Raw genomic sequence first — 19,825 nt, 5'->3', positions numbered from 1 at the left:
ACATAAAGGGAACCTGAGTTTACAAATAACACAACAATCACATACTTATTTCATATATTTCATAAACAAAGTTATGCAACACTCAATGCCCCATTTGAAAAAGTAAATTCCTTCTTACACTCAATAACTGGTTGTGCCACCTTTAGTTGCAATGACTTCAACCAAATGCTTCCTGTAGTCGTGGATCAGTCTCTCACGTCAATGTGGAGGAATTTTGTTTCACCTTTCCATGCAGGACTGCTGTAACTCAGTGACATTTGTGGGTTTTCAGGCATGAATTGCTTGTTTCAAGTCCTGCCACAACATCTCAATTGGGATAAGGTCTGGACTTTTACTAGGTCATTCCAAAACTTCAAATTTCTTTCTTTTTAGCCATTTTCACGTGTGTTTTGGATCATTGTCTTGCTGCATGACCCAGCTGCGCTTCAGCTTCAGCTTACAGACCTATGTCCTGATAATCACCTTTAGAATTCTCTGATACAGAGAAGAATTCATGGTTCCTTCTATTAAGGCAAGTCGTCCAGGTCCTGAGGCAGCAAAGCATCCCCAAAACATCACACGACAACCACCATGCTTGACCATTGGCATAAGGTTCTTACTGTGGAATGCAGTGTTTGGTTTTTGCCAGGCATAATGGGACCCACTCTGACCTGCAGCATCAGGTCGGTTCACAGCGCAAGCTACACAGCCTCCTCATCCTTTGGTTTGGCTTCTCTTCAAGGTTACCCACCACTTTGGCTTGCTAGGAAGGCCTAATCTTTCTTTATATTTCCCCCTTTTTTCTTTTAATTGTTTTTGTTGTCATTTTCAAAGCTTTACAGGTTAATTTCAAATAGTTAATCTTATTTTGTATTTCCACACCTCCTTTTTCAACCCTTTTAAAAAATAAAAAGTAGGTGGAAGCTGAAAAAGTGTGTTTAGCTACTGTAACTGCACAATTACAGCCAATGGCAGTTAAGGAATATTAAACCCAATGATCCTTTCATTTGAGTGGTGGGCTACCCATTCCAGTACTGTACGTATTCATGTCTGACACTGCACCTGTGTCCGTGTTTTAAAAAGATCATGTTTTTTTAAAATCTGGTTATTTTCCCACAGCACTGTCTTTATCAGTCTCATATTTCTGAATAAAGGAGGGGCCGGAGGAAGGAGAGTTACACTGAAACCTGCAGAGGTCCAGAAGGTAAGATGGGCACAAGGGCACTGACTTCCCACTTTTTGACCCTGTTTGAAATGTCTGTCTGAGCCTAGGACACAAAGACTTTAAGGTATTGAACAATATGTTAACTGTCGTGTCTATATAGGTTACACTGTTGAAATGTGTCTTTCTTTCTCCTAGAACCACTTCCAAACATGAAAGTCTTTGCTTTTGGTCTCCTGCTCCTGGTGGCCGTCATCTATGGTAAATATCATCTCTTCATGTTGAACCATCCTAATGTTTTTCTTTTCAAAAGTTCAGATTTAAAAAAAACTCGATAGTAGGTCAGTAGTGCACACTAGACTGCACACCATGACTATGGCCAATGACTTTCAAGATTTAGTCGTGTTTTCATGAATGTTTCTCTATTTCTTGCTCTCTCTTTCTCTCCCTCCTCTCTGAGGTGAGGCCCTGCAGGGCCATAACTGTGTCCGGGTCACGCCAGGCAGTGGTGATTGTGTGTGGACTGTGGAGACCTGTCCTCCTGAGCTGGACGCCTGTGCCAAAGTGACCTACCCTTCCCCCCTTCCCCAGCACCATTCAGTCAGCATGGCATATAGCCACAATCACTGCCACAGTGCCTTATTAATCCGACCAGAAATCCATCAAAGACATACACACACACACACACACACACACACACACACAACACGAAATCTATTTACTAGGTAGGCCTACAAGATTATCGCTCAGTCGAAAGTCATTACCCACTGGACAAAAACTGGTTGAGTCAATGTTGTTTCCATGTCATTATAACCCCACAAAAATCTATGTGATGACGTTGAATCAACATAGAATACTGATTGGGTTTGAAAAAGGTCATCAACGTAAGGGCATTTCCTCTTTTTATCACCCAGCTTTTAACCTAAATCCAATGACATGGTGACATTTCTTGTCTCTACTCATCTTCTGTATCATTGGTATGCATGTGGCTGGAGCCCAGTTCAAATGGCAATGAAATACATTCAGTATTGCAAAATGATATTTTAATCTTTTGTTCCTGGTTTCAACATATGTCTAAATGTCATAAGAACTTGTTTACATAAGATGATTCATCATCCAATACCACCTCTTACATAAACTTTGCACACCAGTCAGTTGTTTTGTTGAGCTTTAATGTTTCGAAATTCTCTTAACCCTCTGTCCCAATGTGGAATGTCCCAGTATGGAACACGACACTGCAAACCTTTGTCTCGTGAAATCCGTGAATTTCCATTTATTTACAGAGAGACATAGGGCACTGTTTGTGCTAAACCTGAGTAAATACATTGCCCAATATCTCACACAAGTGACTCATAGATAGCAGCTTTATTAGCATATTATGCTGTATAAAAGGAGAAGGAGAAGGACAGGAGAGTCAAGGAAGCTCAACACACCTAAAGGAAGTACAATCAGGTGAGCAACTACTCTACTATCTACAGCTCCTAATAACTTTGTCTCATGATATTGTGCTACTGGGGTTGTGAAATGATTGGTTTCAGAATGTTTCTGCACATTTCAAATAAATCAGACTTACGTGGACCTACATGTTGCAATTGTTGAACATCGCATAATCCCACCGCATAGAGGGAGTTTTTGGTGATGCCTTTTTTCTATTGTTGGAACGACAGATCAAAAGACTCCCGAAGAAAGGAAAGATGAAAGCTGTATGTTTTTCTCTCCTTCTCCTGCTGCTGGCATGTAGCTTTGGTGAGTCTGCCCATCAAGGTCTTCATCTTATTTCATGTCTTTATTTGACAGGGACAATGCCAAATAAACACATGTACCAGATTAAAGCTTGCTTGCTTATTCTCATCTCCATTCTTTATTCTCCAGTCTCCCAGTCTACACAATGGATAACCAGACACACTCCAATACAACAGAGATAATGCTGTTCTTCTGTTTTCTCCAGGAGAGGGTCTGAAATGCAACCGTTGTGTTGGCAAAGGCTGCAGAAACACAGTGGAGACCTGCCGTTTTGACCATGACACATGCGGCACGGTGTTATTCAAGCCCCCACTCCGTACGTATCTATTATCCCCTTTACTAGGCAGTATTCCCTGAGTTTCATCTGTATATATCCCTTCACTAGGCACTTTACTGTGTTTAACCCTAGGATCAGTAACCAATTTGTAAAACACCAAATATTGGATCCTTTTGATTGACGTCTAAGGAAAACGTTTGCTTTATCCAATCAAGAAAATATGCTGGTTTGTCTTCTGTGTCTGGTGTTTTATCCTGTCTCGCTTCTCTCTCTCCACAGCTATCTCATACTTCAAGAGATGCATGAAGATGTCAGAATGCATGCTGCTGGGAAGCAACAAGGACATTGATGCCTATTGCTGCACCACCAACCAATGCAACTGAGAGACACATCCTCTGTCTACCATACTGTATACTGTACAGTCCATTAATTGTACTAATCAATGCACATGATTGAAACTGTCAAGAAGTAACAGAAATAAAGTTGTGCTTTTTTCCAAACAGTTAGCATTTATTTATTATTTATGTTTGACATAATTAACATGTGATTAGCCAGGTGATGGCCTGAAACATGACCATTGCACTGAGCAAGTTCAGTTTATACATGATAAGTCAAATACAAGTCATATACAGCCTATATTAAGTATTACCCAATACCTCCACAGAAAATATAGACTACATGTAGTTGTTCTGTTGAGGGTTTGATATCTTAAAATGATCATTACACACTCTGTCCCGATGTGGAATGTCCACATGTGGAACAGAGCAGACCATGGATAACTATAGTTTTAACTGTGCTTTGTGGAAAGTAAAAATTATTCAGTGAAATTGACTACTTTTCTAAGCTATTTAAATACAGATCTGAGAAAGTAACTACTTTTGTTTAACTATTTGAATACAGATCTGAGAAAGCAACTGCTTCAAAAAGTATATTTGCAAGAAAATGTATGTGAACCTTTTGGAATTACCTGGATTTCTGCATAAATTGGTCATACAGTTTGAGTCTAAGTCACAACAATAGACAAACACAGTCTGCTTAAACTAATAACACAAGCAATTATACGTTTTCATGTCTTTATTGAACATACCGTGTAAACACTCACAGTGTAGGGTGGAAAAAGTATGTGAACCCTTGGATTTAATAACTGGTTGACCCTCCGTTTTCTGTAGTTGCGGATAAGACCTGCACAACGTTTAGGAGGAAATTTGGACCATTCCTCTTTACAAAACTGTTTCAGTTCAGTAATATTCTAAGGATGTCTGGTGTGAACCGCTCTCGAGGTCATGCCACAGCATTTTAAATCGGATTGAGGTCAGGACTCTGACTGGGCCACTCCAGACAGCGTATTTTCTTCTGTTGAAGCCATTCTGTTGTTGATTTACTTCTGTGTTTTAGATCGTTGTTCTGTTGCATCACCCAACTTCTGTTGAGCTTCAATTGGCGGACAGTTAGCCTTACATTCTCCTGCTAAATGTCTTGATAAACTTGGGAATTCATTTTTCCGTCGATGATAGCAAGCTGTCCAGGCCCTGAGGCAGCAAAGCAGCCCCAAACCATGACTCTCCCTCCACCATACTTTACAGTTGGGATGAGGTTTTGATGTTGGTGTGCTGTGCCTATTTTTTCTCCACACATAGTGTTGTGTGTTCCTTCCAAATAACTCAACTTTAGTTTAATCAGTCCACAGAATATTTTGCCAGGAGCGCTGTGGAACATCCAGGTGCACTTTTTTGAGAACTTCAGACTTGCAGCAATGTTTTTTTTGGACAGCAGTGGCTTCTTCCGTGGTGTCCTTCCATGAACACCATTCTTGTTAGTGTTTTACATATTGTAGACTTGTCAACAGAGATGTTACCATGTTCCAGAGATTTCTATAAGTCTTTAGCTGACACTCTAGGTGTCACGTCCTGACCAGTATAAGGGTTATTTGTTATTGTAGTTTGGTCAGGACGTGGCAGAGGGTATTTGTTTTATGTGGTTCGGGGTGGTGTTTTTTGTAGAAGGGTATTTGATTTAGGTATTCTGGGGTTTTTGGGCACTGTTCCTTGTTAATGTATTTCTATGTTTAGTCTAGTTAGTTGTATTTCTATGTTTAGGTTAATGGGGGGTTGGACTCTCAATTGGAGGCAGGTGCTTTCTCGTTGCCTCTGATTGAGAGTCCTATATATGGGTATGTGTTTGGTTTAGTGTTTGTGGGAGATTGTCTCTTGTTTTGTGTGTGTGAGCCTTACAAGACTGTTTGGTTGTTCGTGAGTTCTTCGTCGTTTGTTATTTTGGTGTTTTCTTGGTTTCAATAAATATCAAGATGAGCATCCACATTCCTGCTGCGTTTTGGTCCTCCTTTCCCGACGACAACCGTGACACTAGGATTCTTCTTAACCTCAGTGAGCATTCTGCACTGTGCTCTTGTAGTCATCTTTGGACTGCAGGATGGCCACTCCTAGGGAGAGTAGCAACAGTGCTGAACTTTCTCTATTTATAGACAATTTGTCTTACCGTGGACTTTATGAATATCAAGGCTTTTAGAGATACTTTTGTAACCCTTTCCAGCTTTAGGCAAGTCAAAAATTCTTAATTTTAGGTCTTCTGAGACCTCTTTCGTTTCGAGGCATGGGTCCCATCAGGCAATGCTTCTTGTGAATAGGAAATGCACATTTTGTGAGTGTTTTTTATAGGGCTAGGCAGCTCTAACCAACATCTCCAATCTAGTCTCATTAATTGGACTCCAGGTTAGTTGACTCCTGACTCCAATTAGCTTTTGGAAAAGTTATTAGCCTAGGGGTTCACATACTTTTTCCAACCTACACTGTGAATGTTTAAATGATGTATTCAATAAAGACATGAAAACGTATAATTGTTTGTGTGTTATTAGTTTAAGCAGACTGTGTTTGCCTATTGTTGTGACTTAGATGAACATCAGATCAAATTGTATGACTAATATATGCAGAAATCCAGGTAATCCCAAAGGGTTCACATACTTTTTCTTGCTACTGTATATCGAGTAGGCTAAGGGAACTACTAAACCTGAGTAAATATTGCCATTATCTCACACAAGTGACTCATAGATAGCAGCTTTATTAGCATATTATGCTGTATAAAAAGAGAAGGAGAGGAAAGTAAAGTAAAAGAGAGCTCAACACACATCTAAAGGAAGTACAATCAGGTGAGCAACTACTCCACAATCTATTGCTCTTCATAACTTTGTCTCATGATATTGTGCTACTTGGGTTGTGAAATGGTTGGTTTCAGAATGTTTCTGCACATTTAAAGTATATAAGAGGTAGACCTACATAGACTTACAGTACATGTTGTAATTGTTGGACATAGCATAATCCCACCATATAAAGGGAGTCTTTGATGATGCACTTTATATTGTTGGAAGACAGATCTAAAGACTCCTGAAGAACAACAGAGGAAAGATGAAAGCTGTATGTTTTTCTCTCCTTCTCCTGCTGCTGGCATGTAGCTTTGGTGAGTCTGCCCAACAAGGTCTTATTTTAGCATATAATAACTCACCAACAGTTACTCTTGAATCGTTCAAGCAAGATGCACCTGTCACGTCCTGACCATAGAAAGCTGTTATTTTCTATGGTAGAGTAGGTCAGGGCGTGACAGTTTTTTTTTTCTAGTTTAGATTGTCTATGTTGTTATGTTCTAGTTTTGTATTTCTATGTTGGGTTTTGTTTGGGATGATCTCCAATTAGAGGCAGCTGGTCATGGTTGTCTCTAATTGGAGATCATACTTAAGTAGGTGTTTTTCCCACCTGGGTTTGTGGGAGATTGATTCTGAGTAAGTGTATGATAACTCTTCGTCACGGTTTGTTGTTTTTGTTCATTCAGTTTATTTTGTATGTATTGCGAAGTTTCACAGTTCAATAAAATATGTGGAACGATAATCACGCTGCACTTTGGTCCGCTTCATCCTACAACAACCGTCACAGAAGATCCCATCACAATATGACCAAGCAGCGTGGTATGGACCAGTGGACTTTTGAGAAGATTAGGAGGAGTATATCCTGGACTTTGGAAGGAATAGTGGCAGGAGACAAGAGCCTGCCAGGGAAGCAGGCGGAAGCAGCGAAGGAGGGACAGCTACGAAGTCGGGAAGGAAGGCCACAGAAACCCCAAGATACATTTATTTTTTTTGGGGGGGGGGCACATGGAGCAGTCGACGGACCTGAGGAGGGGACCAGAGTCAATCCAGGAGAAGATAGATATGGGAGCGTTGTTGCGTTGGTGGAGGATGCACGGATTTTTCCCAAAGGAACGTGTTATCAGTTTGGTGCCATCTGAGTCAGCTCCCCGTACTCACCCTGAGGGGCGTGTTACCAGTCTGGCTCCACCTGTACCTGCTCCACGCACCCGGCCTCCAATGAGTCTCTCCGGTCCGGTCCGGTGTGTCCTGTTCCTGCTCTCCGTACTCGCCCTGAGGTGCATGTTACCAGTCTGGCGCCACCTGTGCCAGCCCCACGCATCAGGCCTCTGGTGACAGTTCCCAGTCCAGAGTTTCCGGCGACAGTCCCCAGTTCGGTGAGACCTGTTCCGGCTCCACGTAAGAAGCCTGTGTTGATGATCCATGGCACAAAGCCTCCAGTGGTGATCCATGGCGCGGAGCCTGCAGTGATGATTCATGGCATGGAACCTGCAGCGACGGTCCCCAGCCCGGAACCTCCTGAGGGCCTGCAGCCCGGAGCCTCCGGCGATGATCTACGGTCCGGTTCTCCGACGATCCACGGTCCGGTGGCACAAAAGCGTAGGGATCAGTGGGCAGAGCAGGGGCTACGCCCCGAAGCGGAGCCGCCACCATGGGTAGATGCCCACCCGGACCCTCCCCTATAGGTTCAGGTTTGCGGGGGGGTACTGTCACGCCCTGACCTGAGAGAGACGTTTTATTTCTCTATTTTGTTAGAACAGGGTGTGGGGCGGGCATTCTATGTGATGTATTTCTTTGTTTTGGCCGAGTATGGTTCCTAATCAGAGGCAGCTGTCTATCGTTGTCTCTGATTGGGAATCATGCTTAGGCAGCCCTTTTCCCTCCTTCAGTGTGGGATCTTGTCTTTGTACAGCTCAGTAAGCCTGCAGAACGTGACGTTCGTTTTCCGTTTATTATTTTGATTTAGTGTTCTGAGTTATAATAAATACTGAACATGAGCACTTACCACGCTGCACCTTGGTCTCCTCCTTTCGACGATCGTCACAGCACCAAACCAATTTTCACATGTTCAGGCTATCCTAACTTCAAATTACTTAAAACTTGAATTAACTATATACCATTGCATAAATTAGCATAATATAACTCACCAACAGCAACTCTTTAACTGTTCAAACTACATACACCAAACTAACTTTCACATGTTCAGGCTATCCTAAATTCTAATTATTTTATTAACTAACTATATAAATTTGTATAAAATAACCCACCAACAGTAACTCTTGAACCGTTGAAGCTAGATACACCAAACCAATTTTCACATGTTCAGGCTATCCTAACTTTTCCTTTACCCTACTTTGTCAACTATAACCAGTTACAGTACCACCATTACTAGTGCAGACACTACCACTACAGAACTCAGCAAAAAAAGAAACGTCCTCTCACTGTCCACTGTTTATTTTAAGCAAACTTAACATGTGTAAATATTTGTATGAACATAGCAAGATTCAACAACTGAGACATAAACTGAACAAGTTCCACAGACATGTGACTAACAGAAATTGAATAATGTGTCGTTGAACAAAGGGGGGGTCGGGGTCAAAATAAAAAGTAACAGTCAGTATCTGGTGTGGCCACCAGCTGCTTTAAGTACTGCAGTGCATCTCCTCCTCATGGACTGCACCAGATTTGCCAGTTCTTGCTGTGAGATGTTACCCCACTCTTCCACCAAGGCATTTCTGTGGGGAATGGCCCAAGCCCTCACCCTCAGATGCAACAGGTCCCAGACGTGCTCAATGGGATTGAGATCCGGGCTCTTCGCTGGCAATGGCAGACCACTGACATTCCTGTCTTGCAGGAAATCACGCACAGAATGAGCAGTATGGCTGGCGGCATTGTCATGCTGGAGGGTCATGTCAGGATGAGCCTGCAGGAAGGGTACCACATGAGGGAGGAGGATATCTTCCCTGTAACGCACAGTGTTGAGATTGCCTGCAATGACAACAAGCTCAGTCCGATGATGCTGTGACACACCGCCCCAGACCATGATGGACCCTCCACTTCCAAATCGATCCCCCTCCAGAGTACAGGCCTTGGTGTAACGGTGTAACGCTCATTCCTTCGACGATAAACGCGAATCCGACCATCACCCCTGGTGAGACAAAACCGCAAATCATCAGTAAAGAGCACTTTTTGCCAGTTCTGTCTAATCCAGCGATGGTGGGTTTGTGCCCATAGGCAACATTGTTGCCGGTGATGTCGGGTGAGGACCTGCCTTACAACAGTCCTACAAGCCCGCAGTCCAGCCTCTCTCAGCCTATTGTGGACGGTCTGAGCACTGATGGAGGGATTGTGCATTCCTGGTGTAACTCGGGCAGTTGTTGTTACCATCCTGTACCTGTCCTGCAGGTGTTGTGCAAGTGTTACACGTGGTCTGCCACTGCGAGCACGATCGGCTGTCCGTCCTGTCTCCCTGTAGCACTCTCTTAGGCATCTCACAGTACAGACATTGCAATTTATTGCCCTGGCTATATCTGCAGTCCTCATGCCTCCTTGCAGCATGCCTAAGGCACGTTCACGCAGATGAGCTGGGACCCTGGGCATCTTTCTTTTGGTGTTTTTCAGAGTCAGTAGAAAGGTCTCTTTAGTATCCTAAGTTTTCATAACGGTGACCTTAATTGCCTACCGTCTGTAAGCTGTTAGTGTCTTAATGATCGTTCCACAGGTGCATGTTCATTAATTGTTTATGGTTCATTGAACAAGCATGGGAAACAGTGTTTAAACCCTTTACAATTGAAGATCTGTGAAGTTATTTTGATTTTTACGAATTATCTTTGAAAGACAGGGTCCTGAAAAAGGGACGTCACTTTTTTTGCTGAGTTTATAATGTATTTCAAAACCATACATACTTTGAAACATGCTAGCAAACACAGCACATTTTCTTCCGGATATGTACTTTTCAGTGATCACTGTTAGCCTAAAGAGTTTATTTAATATAGATACAACTTCAGCTAGCTATCAGTAGGTCTGAATACGAACCTATTCTACGTAGTTCTTCAACTACCACAAAAATACTTTTAAAGAGCTGTCATCTCATTTCTCCCTCCAAATAATAGCTTAACTTTCTAATCATTATATAATCAGTCAACTAAAATCAAACTTCATTCACACTGAACATTTTACAAAAGAAAATTGTGCATCTACTTATCTGAAACCCACAGCGTGAATGATTTAGAGTTGCTTTACTTTCCTAAGTGTGTTGTCCACATGATCCTGCCTTTTATTCCCATCTGTCTTTCTTCTTTTAGTTTTCACACGCAACAACTGTAGTTTAGACATTTTTGTGATATAGCTGCCCCACAATCCAATATAATATGGTTGATATAGTAGTCTATCAAAGTAATCAAACCAATCATTTTACTCCAGTGCCTTCAGAAAGTATTCATGTCCCTTGACTTATTCCACTGTTGTTGTGTTACTGTCAAAATGTATTAAATATATATTTTATTTCACCCATCTACACACAATGCCTCATAATGACAAAGTGAAAACAAGTTTTCAGACATTTTAGCAAGTTTAATGAAAATTAAATACAGAAATATCTCATTTACAATACTATTCAACCCCATGAGTCAATACATGTTAGAATCACCTTTGGCAGTGATTAGATCTGTGAGTCTTTCTGGGTAAGTCTCTAAGAGTTTTGCAGACCTGGATTGTACAATACTTGCACATTATTCTTTAAAAAAATCTACAAGCACTGTCAGGTTGGTTGTTGATCATTGCTAGACAGCCATGTTCAAGCCAATTTCAGTCAAAAAATGTACTAGGCCACTCAGGAACTTTCAATGTCGTCTTGGTAAGCAACTCCAGTGTATATTTGGCCTTGTGTTTTAGTTTATTGTCCTGCTGAAAGGTACATTTGTCTCCCAGGGTCTGTTGGAAAGCACTCAACCAGGTTTTCCTTTAGGATTTTGCCTGTGCTTAGCTCTATTACGTTTATTTTTACACTGAAAAACTCCCTAGTCCTTGCCCGAAGACAAACATACCTATAACATGGTGCAGCCACCACCATGCTTAAAAATATGAAGAGTGGTATTCAGTGATATTTTGTGTTGGATTTACCACAAACATACAGTAACGCTTTGTATTCAGGACATTAACTTCATTGCCGCATTTTTTGCATATTTAATTTAGTGCCCTATTGCTAACAGAATGCATGTTTTGGAATATTTGTATTCTGTACAGGCTTCCTTCTTTTCACTGTTGATTGTTGTGTTACATTCACTGGACTCCCACCAATTAAACTTTATGTACAATTACCATCTAGTTTTAAATCTTTATTTGACAGGGACAATGCCAAATAAACACATGTACCAGATTAAAGCTAGATTGCTTATTCTAATCTCCATTCTATCATTTTACACAATGAATAACCAGATTCACTCCAATACAAGAGAGATGATGCTGTTCTTTGGTTTTTCCAGGAGAGGGCCTGAGATGCAACCGATGTATTGGCAATGGCTGCAGTAACACAGTGGAGACCTGCCGTATTGACCATGACACCTGTGCATTGGTCATATTCAAGTACCCACTTCGTACGTACTGCATCTATTATCCCCTTCACTAGGCAGTATTCCCTGAGTTTCATCTGTATATATCCCTTCACTAGGCACTTTACTGTGTTTAACCCTAGGATCAGTAACCAATTGGTAAAACACCAAATATTGGATCCTTTTGATTGGCATCTAAGGAAAACGTTTGCTTTATCCAATCAAGAAAATGTGCTGGTTTGTGTCTTCTGTATCTGGTGTTTTATCCTGTCTCGCTTCTCTCTCTCCACAGCTATCTCATACTTCAAGAGATGCATGAAGATGTCAGAATGCATGTTGATGGGAAGCAACAAGGACATTGATGCCTATTGCTGCACCACCAACCAATGCAACTGAGAGACACATCCTCTGTCTACCATACTGTATACTGTACAGTCCATTAATTGTACTAATCAATGCACATGATTGAAACTGTCAAGAAGTAACAGAAATAAAGTTGTGCTTTTGCTTCTTTGTTCCAAATAGTTTGCATTTAATTATTATTTATGTTTGACAGAATTAACCTGCGATTAGCCAGGTGAAACATGAGCACTGCACTGAGCAAGTTTAGATTTTTAGTGGTGGTACTGGGTAATACATCATATAGGCTATAAACTAGTCCTGTATATGACTTGTATATGATTTATCAGATATAAACTTGTCACGCTTGTCGTTGGAAATTGAGGACAAAAACGCAGCAGGTATGTGTATGCTCATCTTGTTTATTAACTTCCAAAAAACGAATGTACAAAAATAACAAAAAAACACGAACGATTGACAAACTGACAGTCTGGTAAGGCACTAGGCTAAACACAGAACAATCACCCACAAAATACAAGACAAACACACCCAACTAATATAGGACTTCCAATCAAAGGCAACACCAAACAGCTGCCTTCAATTGGAAGTCCAACCCCAATTAACTCAACATAGAACCAGACACACTAGACTAAACATAGAAATACCTAAACATAAACCAAAACCCGGAAATACTAAATCAAACACCCTTTTAACAAACACACCACCCCGAACCACATAAAACGAATACCCTCTGCCACGTCCTGACCAAACTACAATACTAATTAACCCTTATACTGGCCAGGACGTGACAAAACTAGACTCCATTCAGCTTAAAATTGTCATTACACACTCTGTCCCAATGTTGAATGTCCCAATGTGGAACAGAGCAGACCTTGAATAACTGCGTTGTGGAAAGTTAATCCGGTGGAGCAAATAGTTACTTTGGAGGTTCCTACAACTATTTGAATACAGATCCCAAAAATGACAACTTTTTAAAACTATTTGTATTTTCAAGTAAACTACAAAACATAACGATTTTCAGCCCAGATCTGGAACAGTCACGGTTTTGTGGCACTGATCGCTGTAAACTTTCTTGTCTTGCGTAATCTCTTCTGAAATTCCAGGAATTCCCATTCTGATATTCAGATCCAGACAAGAGGACATCTGGGAAATTCTGTGCTAAACCTGAATAAATAGAACATTGCCTAATGAATATCACAGAATAGATTCAAGTATATTAGCTGCTTCATGACATATGGTGAGGAGCAGGGAAAGGAAAGCTAGAATCAAAATACAATTTATTGGACCAGAAAGAAAGAAAAAGAAAGGAAACTTAACCAGGTCAGAGATTCTGTTTGAGTTGTAGCCTACCTTCAACTACTTCACTATTTATTGCTCATAACAACAACACACTATAAAAAAGCGTCGAAATCGCTACGAGAACAAACACAAACGCTAAAATGCTTAAAAAGTTGTAAAGTGTGACAAATATTTGTCTCAATTAAATTGTGCTACTTGGGTTTCACCATGTCTATCATTATACACAAGCCTGCATGTGAAGCGCCGGGACAGGACCAACTGTATACGTTAGTCACACTAAGCACTCGTTGATGACATATGTTCTATCGTTAAAATGACAGCTCAAAAGACACCTGACGAGAAGGAAAGATGAAAGTGGTGTGTGTTTCTCTCCTTCTCCTGCTGCTGGCTTTAAGCTATGGCGAGTCTACCCAAAAAGAGTACTCTGTGTCTTACTAGGTATCATAAACTGTCTCACTGAATACTTGCCTGGTTATTAACCAGACTGAACCATTGTGAAATCATTTTTTCAGCATTGTTTAACATGCAGCATTCAGTCAGGTTTAATCAAGCTACTAAACAAATGTTTTCACCATTGTTAAACGTGAAGCATTCAGTCAGGTTTACCAAACTACTAAACTACACCAGAGATAATGCTGGTCTACTGTATTTCCAGGAGAGGGCCTAAGGTGAAACAAACGTCTTGACAGTGGCTGTGGAGACCATAGCTGGGACACACTGGAGACCTGCCAAAGAGAGAAAAAAAACATCTGCGCTAGAATCACATTGAAACACTCACTTCATATGTAGCTCCCTCCTTCACTTGGCCACTTTACCTTGTGCTTCATCTGTGCGACCTACAAGTTTTAAATGATCAGTAAAACACACACATTTTGGAGCAGGAGTGCTGATCTTGGATCAGTTTTGCCTTTTCGATCATAACGAATAAGACTATATGAACACGAAGGACCTATTCCTGGATCAGAACTCTGAGATGCTTTATAAATACAGGCCCAGGTTATTTTTCTTAGGTATCTGGTATTTTCAATCCTCTCTCAACATTCAAGAGATGCATGCAGATGTCAGAATGCCGGATGTTTGGAGACGAGAGTGAGAACATTCATGTCAGGTGCTGTTCCTCTGACCTATGCAACTGAGACAACCGTTGACCACCATAGTTGATTCTATAATTTGGTATGATGTCTGGCACCGCAAGAGTACCACATATGTAGTCCATTTACCATCCGTTACTGTTGTGAAGTAGTTACAAAATAAAAGTTTCTTTGTTCCCCAACAGTTTGCATTAGTTTATTGATGTCAGCTTTAACTTGAAAGCATGATTCAGTTTGATAAAATAGATGGGCTTATACAGATATCATCTGACTCTTTAGCATGTGATTGGTCAGGTAAGTTGATGGCATAAAACATGAGCACTGAGCAGCACTATTTGCCACCACCCAAGGCTTGAGCTGCAATGCTGTTACTATAGTGACCAAGTGGGAAAGATCCAGGTGGCATTCCTAGAACAATTCCCATGGCAGCCTGCCGTGTCACAATTCCCAGAACACTACACCATCTTTATCAGGAACTTCAGTGATAAAGTTGTATTTACGTAACAGTGAAAATACAGTTTACGTATATGAGGACAGCACTGAGTTAACACTAGAGTTCCACATACACATGTGAAGCACAATAACTTTTATTTTATTAGATTATTACATTCTGTAGGTGACAATTACATAGCCATTCTAAAATACCTTGTAATGAAAATATCTCGGACTATCCTGTGTTTGGTTAAGCAGTGAAGATGAGAGTCGTGGCTATATCTTTCCTTCTTCTGATGCGTTCTATTTGTGGTATGTGAGTGAATAGAATGTTCCGGAAATAACTTCAAAACAACATTGAAACTCTTCCACTCTGTGTTCATGACAATAACATGCTGTATAGTGTTTGTGAACTGTATTAACAACCTAATTGATTCAGTGAATATACAATATACTGATATATAAGAACACAATATTAAAGTTTTACAAAAAAATATTTAAAAACTGAGTTTGTGGTACTGTATTGTCTAGGTGTAGGAGAGTGTTACCGGTGTCGCCCAGTGTTACCGGTGTCGCCCAGACACTCCTAATGAAGCTGTGTGTGGAGAGGTCTCATTTATCACTTGGTTATTGGAATGAATTATTTCAGATCAAATGTGAGAAAGCCACAAATCAAGGTTCCACTCACTCTAATTTCTCTCTTCCCCAATGTCTCATAATCTGCTACATTAAGATCAGTGAAATCTTGTTTTTATATTGTTTGTGTATGTTTGTTGATGTTATAATCAGGGGCGGTTCTGGGGGGGGCGGTTCTGGGGGGGGAAGGGGGGGCAGTGCCCCTGTGACAACAATTTTGGACCCCTTGTGGCCCCCTAAATGTGGAGTATGAAATAATTTTTACATAAAAATGTTTGCTATCGTTCTTTTTTTACATCCTTTATTAGACAGTGGCAACGCAGAACACTAATGATTATGAACATGGTCTTTTGCCTGCTAATGCCTGCAATGCAGTGGAGAAAACGATACGACAACAATAACGTCTAATGTAACTGGACCATCTAACAGTACAACTGGCCCCAGCTTGGCCCCCCCAGTTGAAATGGTCTAGAACCGCCACTGGTTGTGATTGCATCCGTTTTGTGTCCCACGGTCCACCTCTCTCTCCTTGTAATGGTGTCATGTTTCCAAGGATTCATCAGCAGCAAGGAGTGTGAACATCTCCAGGGCATCGAGGGAGGACTCCTCCACAGCTACTGCTGCAAATATGACCTCTGTAACCACTAAAGGGACAGTGCATTTAAAATGTCTTCTCTAGTCTGGCCGTGCTGCTGCTCCAGTTTCAACTGTTCAACTGTTCTGCCTGCGGCTATGGAACCCTGACCTGTTCACTGTGATTACTATCATTTGACCATGCTGGTAATTTATGAACATTTGAACATCTTGGCCATGTTCTGTTATAATCTCCACCCGGCACAGCCAGAAGAGGACTGGCCACCCCTCATAGCCTGGTTCCTCTCTAGGTTTCTTCCTAGGTTTTGGCCTTTCTAGGGAGTTTTCCTAGCCACCGTGCTTCTACACCGGCATTGCTTGCTGTTTGGGGTTTTAGGCTGGGTTTCTGTACAGCACTTTGATATATCAGCTGATATAAGGGCTATATAAATACATTTGATTTGATTTGATTTTAGTCTTCCATTTGTTAAATCACATGCAGTTAAATCAATAAATATCTGCATGTTTACACAGTTCGTGGACCTTTTTCAGGTTATAGTCTTAGGTTACAGATCTTTTTTAGGGTATAGTCTAAGGTTACAGATCTTTTTTAGGTTATAGTCTTAGGTTACAGATCTTTTTTAGGTTATAGTCTTAGGTTACAGATCTTTTTTAGGTTATAGTCTAAGGTTACAGATCTTTTTTAGTTTATAGTCTAAGGTTACAGATCTTTTTTAGGGTATAGTCTAAGGTTACAGATCTTTTTTAGGGTATAGTCTAAGGTTACAGATCTTTTTTAGTTTATAGTCTAAGGTTACAGATCTTTTTTAGGTCATAGTATTAGGTTACAGATCTTTTTTTAGGGTATAGTCTAAGGTTACAGATCTTTTTTAGGGTATAGTCTAAGGTTACAGATATTTTTTAGTGTATAGTCTAAGGTTACAGATCTTTTTTAGGTCATAGTATTAGGTTACAGATCTTTTTTAGGGTATAGTCTTAGGTTACAGATCTTTTTTAGGTTATAGTCTTAGGTTACAGATCTTTTTTAGGTTATAGTCTAAGGTTACAGATCTTTTTTAGGTTGCAGTTTCACACTTCAACTCAGAAAATATTACAGCATAATTACAACATGATTTCTGGGCCGATTTGTCAACAATGACTAGAAACTGATACATAATTTATCCACTAGATGTCAACAGAGCTCCTACTTACAACATAGTCCAATACAAATAGTTCATGGTTTAGCTGGGCACAGCATGAAGATCACTCCATGGTGACAGACATGCATTATTAATACGCTGAATGAAACTACATTCATCAGTTTCCTACAATACATCATGATCATACATTTGACATGAATAAAAACAAAATGTATTAATAATTCAAACTCTATACAGATAATGATTATTTGGCTGTGTCCCAAATGGCACCCTATTCCCTAATATAGTGCGTTCAATTTGACCAGGGCCCATAGGGCTCGTGCACTACTATGACCAGGGCCCATAAGGTGAAACGCAGTGCACTATGTAGGGAAAAGGGTGCCATTCGGGACTCAGCCCTAGTGTCAAGAGACTCCGTGTAGTAGTGTATTGACTGAAACACCCATGCTGAGAGACAAGCTCCGTCTGTGTCAATAGTTAATTATTTAATTCATTACACTCCAATAACCAATCGTTACCCCTCCTAGGGAATTGTATGCTCATGCTCCACATGGAATTGTTGTTTTCTAAAGGCTAACACAGTCGAGGGAATACTTGTACTTGTAAAAAAAAAGGTTGCCAGCGGAAAGCCCCGTGCTCACTCACACGCGGATACGTAAACACACACACAATCACACACACACAAACACACACACATGCAAACGTCGATGGCTGAAGTAGGCAACTCGTATCACGTCCATTCCTCCATTCCCACATAGACACAGGGGTTCCCCGACCCTGGTTTTATGACCCATACTGTAGGGGACACCCCATTGGCAGAGGCTTCCCCCAGTCAGGGGGGAAGGAAACCACCAGGGTTGTGGAAAATACCATTCAGCAGCCTGCAGGAGACTACAAGACCCCACACCAACTACCTACTTCCTCCACCACATGCTTGCAAGGATCCCCCTCTCCACACACGCATGCATATAAGTACATATTCTTTAACCATTTTTTTAAAGGAGCAGGGGGTATTCCTCCTCCTGAAAGTTGCAGTGTGGTTGGACCACCAGGTGAATAAAATGTACATGTGTAATTTATTGAGTAACTCTGGCATTTCCTGAGATATAGCCTTATAGCTTAAAGGTGTAATCTGTAGTTGAAACAATAACAAAGTGGCTACCCTGCCTCTATGTTGATAAAAATGCAGAGCTCTTGATTCAAGGAATGTAAAAATAGAGTTTGAAGTTTATTTGGAGGCTATATAGTGTTTGTTTACATTTACAATGTTTGCACACATTGAAGTAAAACAAGCTTTGGTTCTGAGGCATTATAAATGAGTCATTTATAAGTTATATGTACTTAGTCCCCTCCTGTATTCCCTGTTCACCCACGACTGCGTGGCCAAACACAACTCCAACACCATCATTAAATTTGCTGACGACACAACAGTGATAGGCCTGATCACCGACAACAATGAGACGGCCTATAGGGAGGAGGTCAGAGAACTGGCAGTGTGGTGCCAGGACAACAACCTCTCCCTCAATGTGAGCAAGACAAAGGAGCTGATCGTGGACTACAAGAAAAGGCGGGCCAAACGGGCCCCCACTAACATCGACGGGGGGCTGTAGTGGAGCGGGTCGAGAGTTTCAAGTTCCTTGGTGTCCACATCACCAACGAACTATCATGGTCCAAACATACCAAGACAGTCGTGAAGAGGGCACGACAAAACTTTTTCCCCCTCAAGAGACTCAAAAGATTTGGCATGGGCCCCCAGATCCTCAAAAGTTTCTACAGCTGTACCATCGAGAGCATCCTGACCGGTTGCATCACCACCTAGTATGGCAAATGCTCGGCATCTGACCGTAAGACGCTACAGAGGGTAGTGCGAATGGCCCAGTACATCACTGGGGCCAAGCTTCCTTCCATCCAGGACCTGTATAATAGGCGGTGTCAGAGGAAAGCCCAAAATTGTCAGAGACTCCAGTCACCCAAGTTATAGACTGTTTTCTCTGCTACCGCACGGCAAGCGATACTGGAGCGCCAAGTCTAGGACCAAAAGGCTCCTCAACAGCTTCTACCCCCAAGCCATTAGACTGCTGAATAATTCATAAAAATCGCCACCGGACAATTTACATTGACACCCCCCCTTGTACACTGCTGCTACTCGCTGTTTGTTTGTTACCCATGCATAGTCACTTCGCCCCCACCTACATGTACAGATTACCTCAACTAGCCTGTACCCCCGCACACTGACTCGGTACCGGTACCCCCTGTATTTAGCCTCGTTAATGTTATTCTTATTGTGTTACTTTTTATTATTACTTTTTACTTTAGCCTGCTTGGTGAATATTTTCTTCTTCTTGAACTGCACTGTTGGTTAAGGGCTTGTAAGTAAACATTTCACGGTAAAGTCTACACTTGCTGTATT

General features: G+C 41.2%; 1 protein-coding gene and 1 long non-coding RNA gene across 3 annotated transcripts; both read left to right on the top strand.

Annotated features, from left to right (window-relative positions):
* Positions 1-2,332: 2,332 nt before the first annotated feature.
* Positions 2,333-3,663, top strand: LOC106575194 (phospholipase A2 inhibitor 31 kDa subunit). The gene is made up of 4 exons (XM_014151528.2): positions 2,333-2,593; positions 2,809-2,887; positions 3,090-3,200; positions 3,441-3,663. The coding sequence occupies exons 2-4, from the start codon at positions 2,836-2,838 to the stop codon at positions 3,542-3,544; spliced, it is 267 nt and encodes an 88-aa protein (XP_014007003.1). The 5' UTR covers positions 2,333-2,593; positions 2,809-2,835; the 3' UTR covers positions 3,545-3,663.
* A 2,599-nt stretch (positions 3,664-6,262) lies between these two features.
* LOC106575243 (uncharacterized) lies at positions 6,263-12,386 on the top strand. 2 transcript variants are annotated; one of them, XR_006759974.1, is made up of 4 exons: positions 6,263-6,324; positions 6,548-6,632; positions 11,799-11,909; positions 12,157-12,386. It is a non-coding gene; the product is annotated as an uncharacterized lncRNA (long non-coding RNA). The 2 variants fall into 2 exon arrangements; XR_006759975.1 differs by having other exon boundaries at positions 6,291-6,324; positions 6,544-6,632.
* The last annotated feature ends 7,439 nt before the right edge of the window (positions 12,387-19,825 follow it).

Source organism: Salmo salar, chromosome ssa17, assembly GCF_905237065.1.
Source record: "Salmo salar chromosome ssa17, Ssal_v3.1, whole genome shotgun sequence".
NCBI lineage: Eukaryota > Metazoa > Chordata > Actinopteri > Salmoniformes > Salmonidae > Salmo > Salmo salar.
The sequence above is the reverse complement of the archived record's forward strand: the minus strand, read 5'-3'. Positions and strand labels throughout refer to the sequence as shown.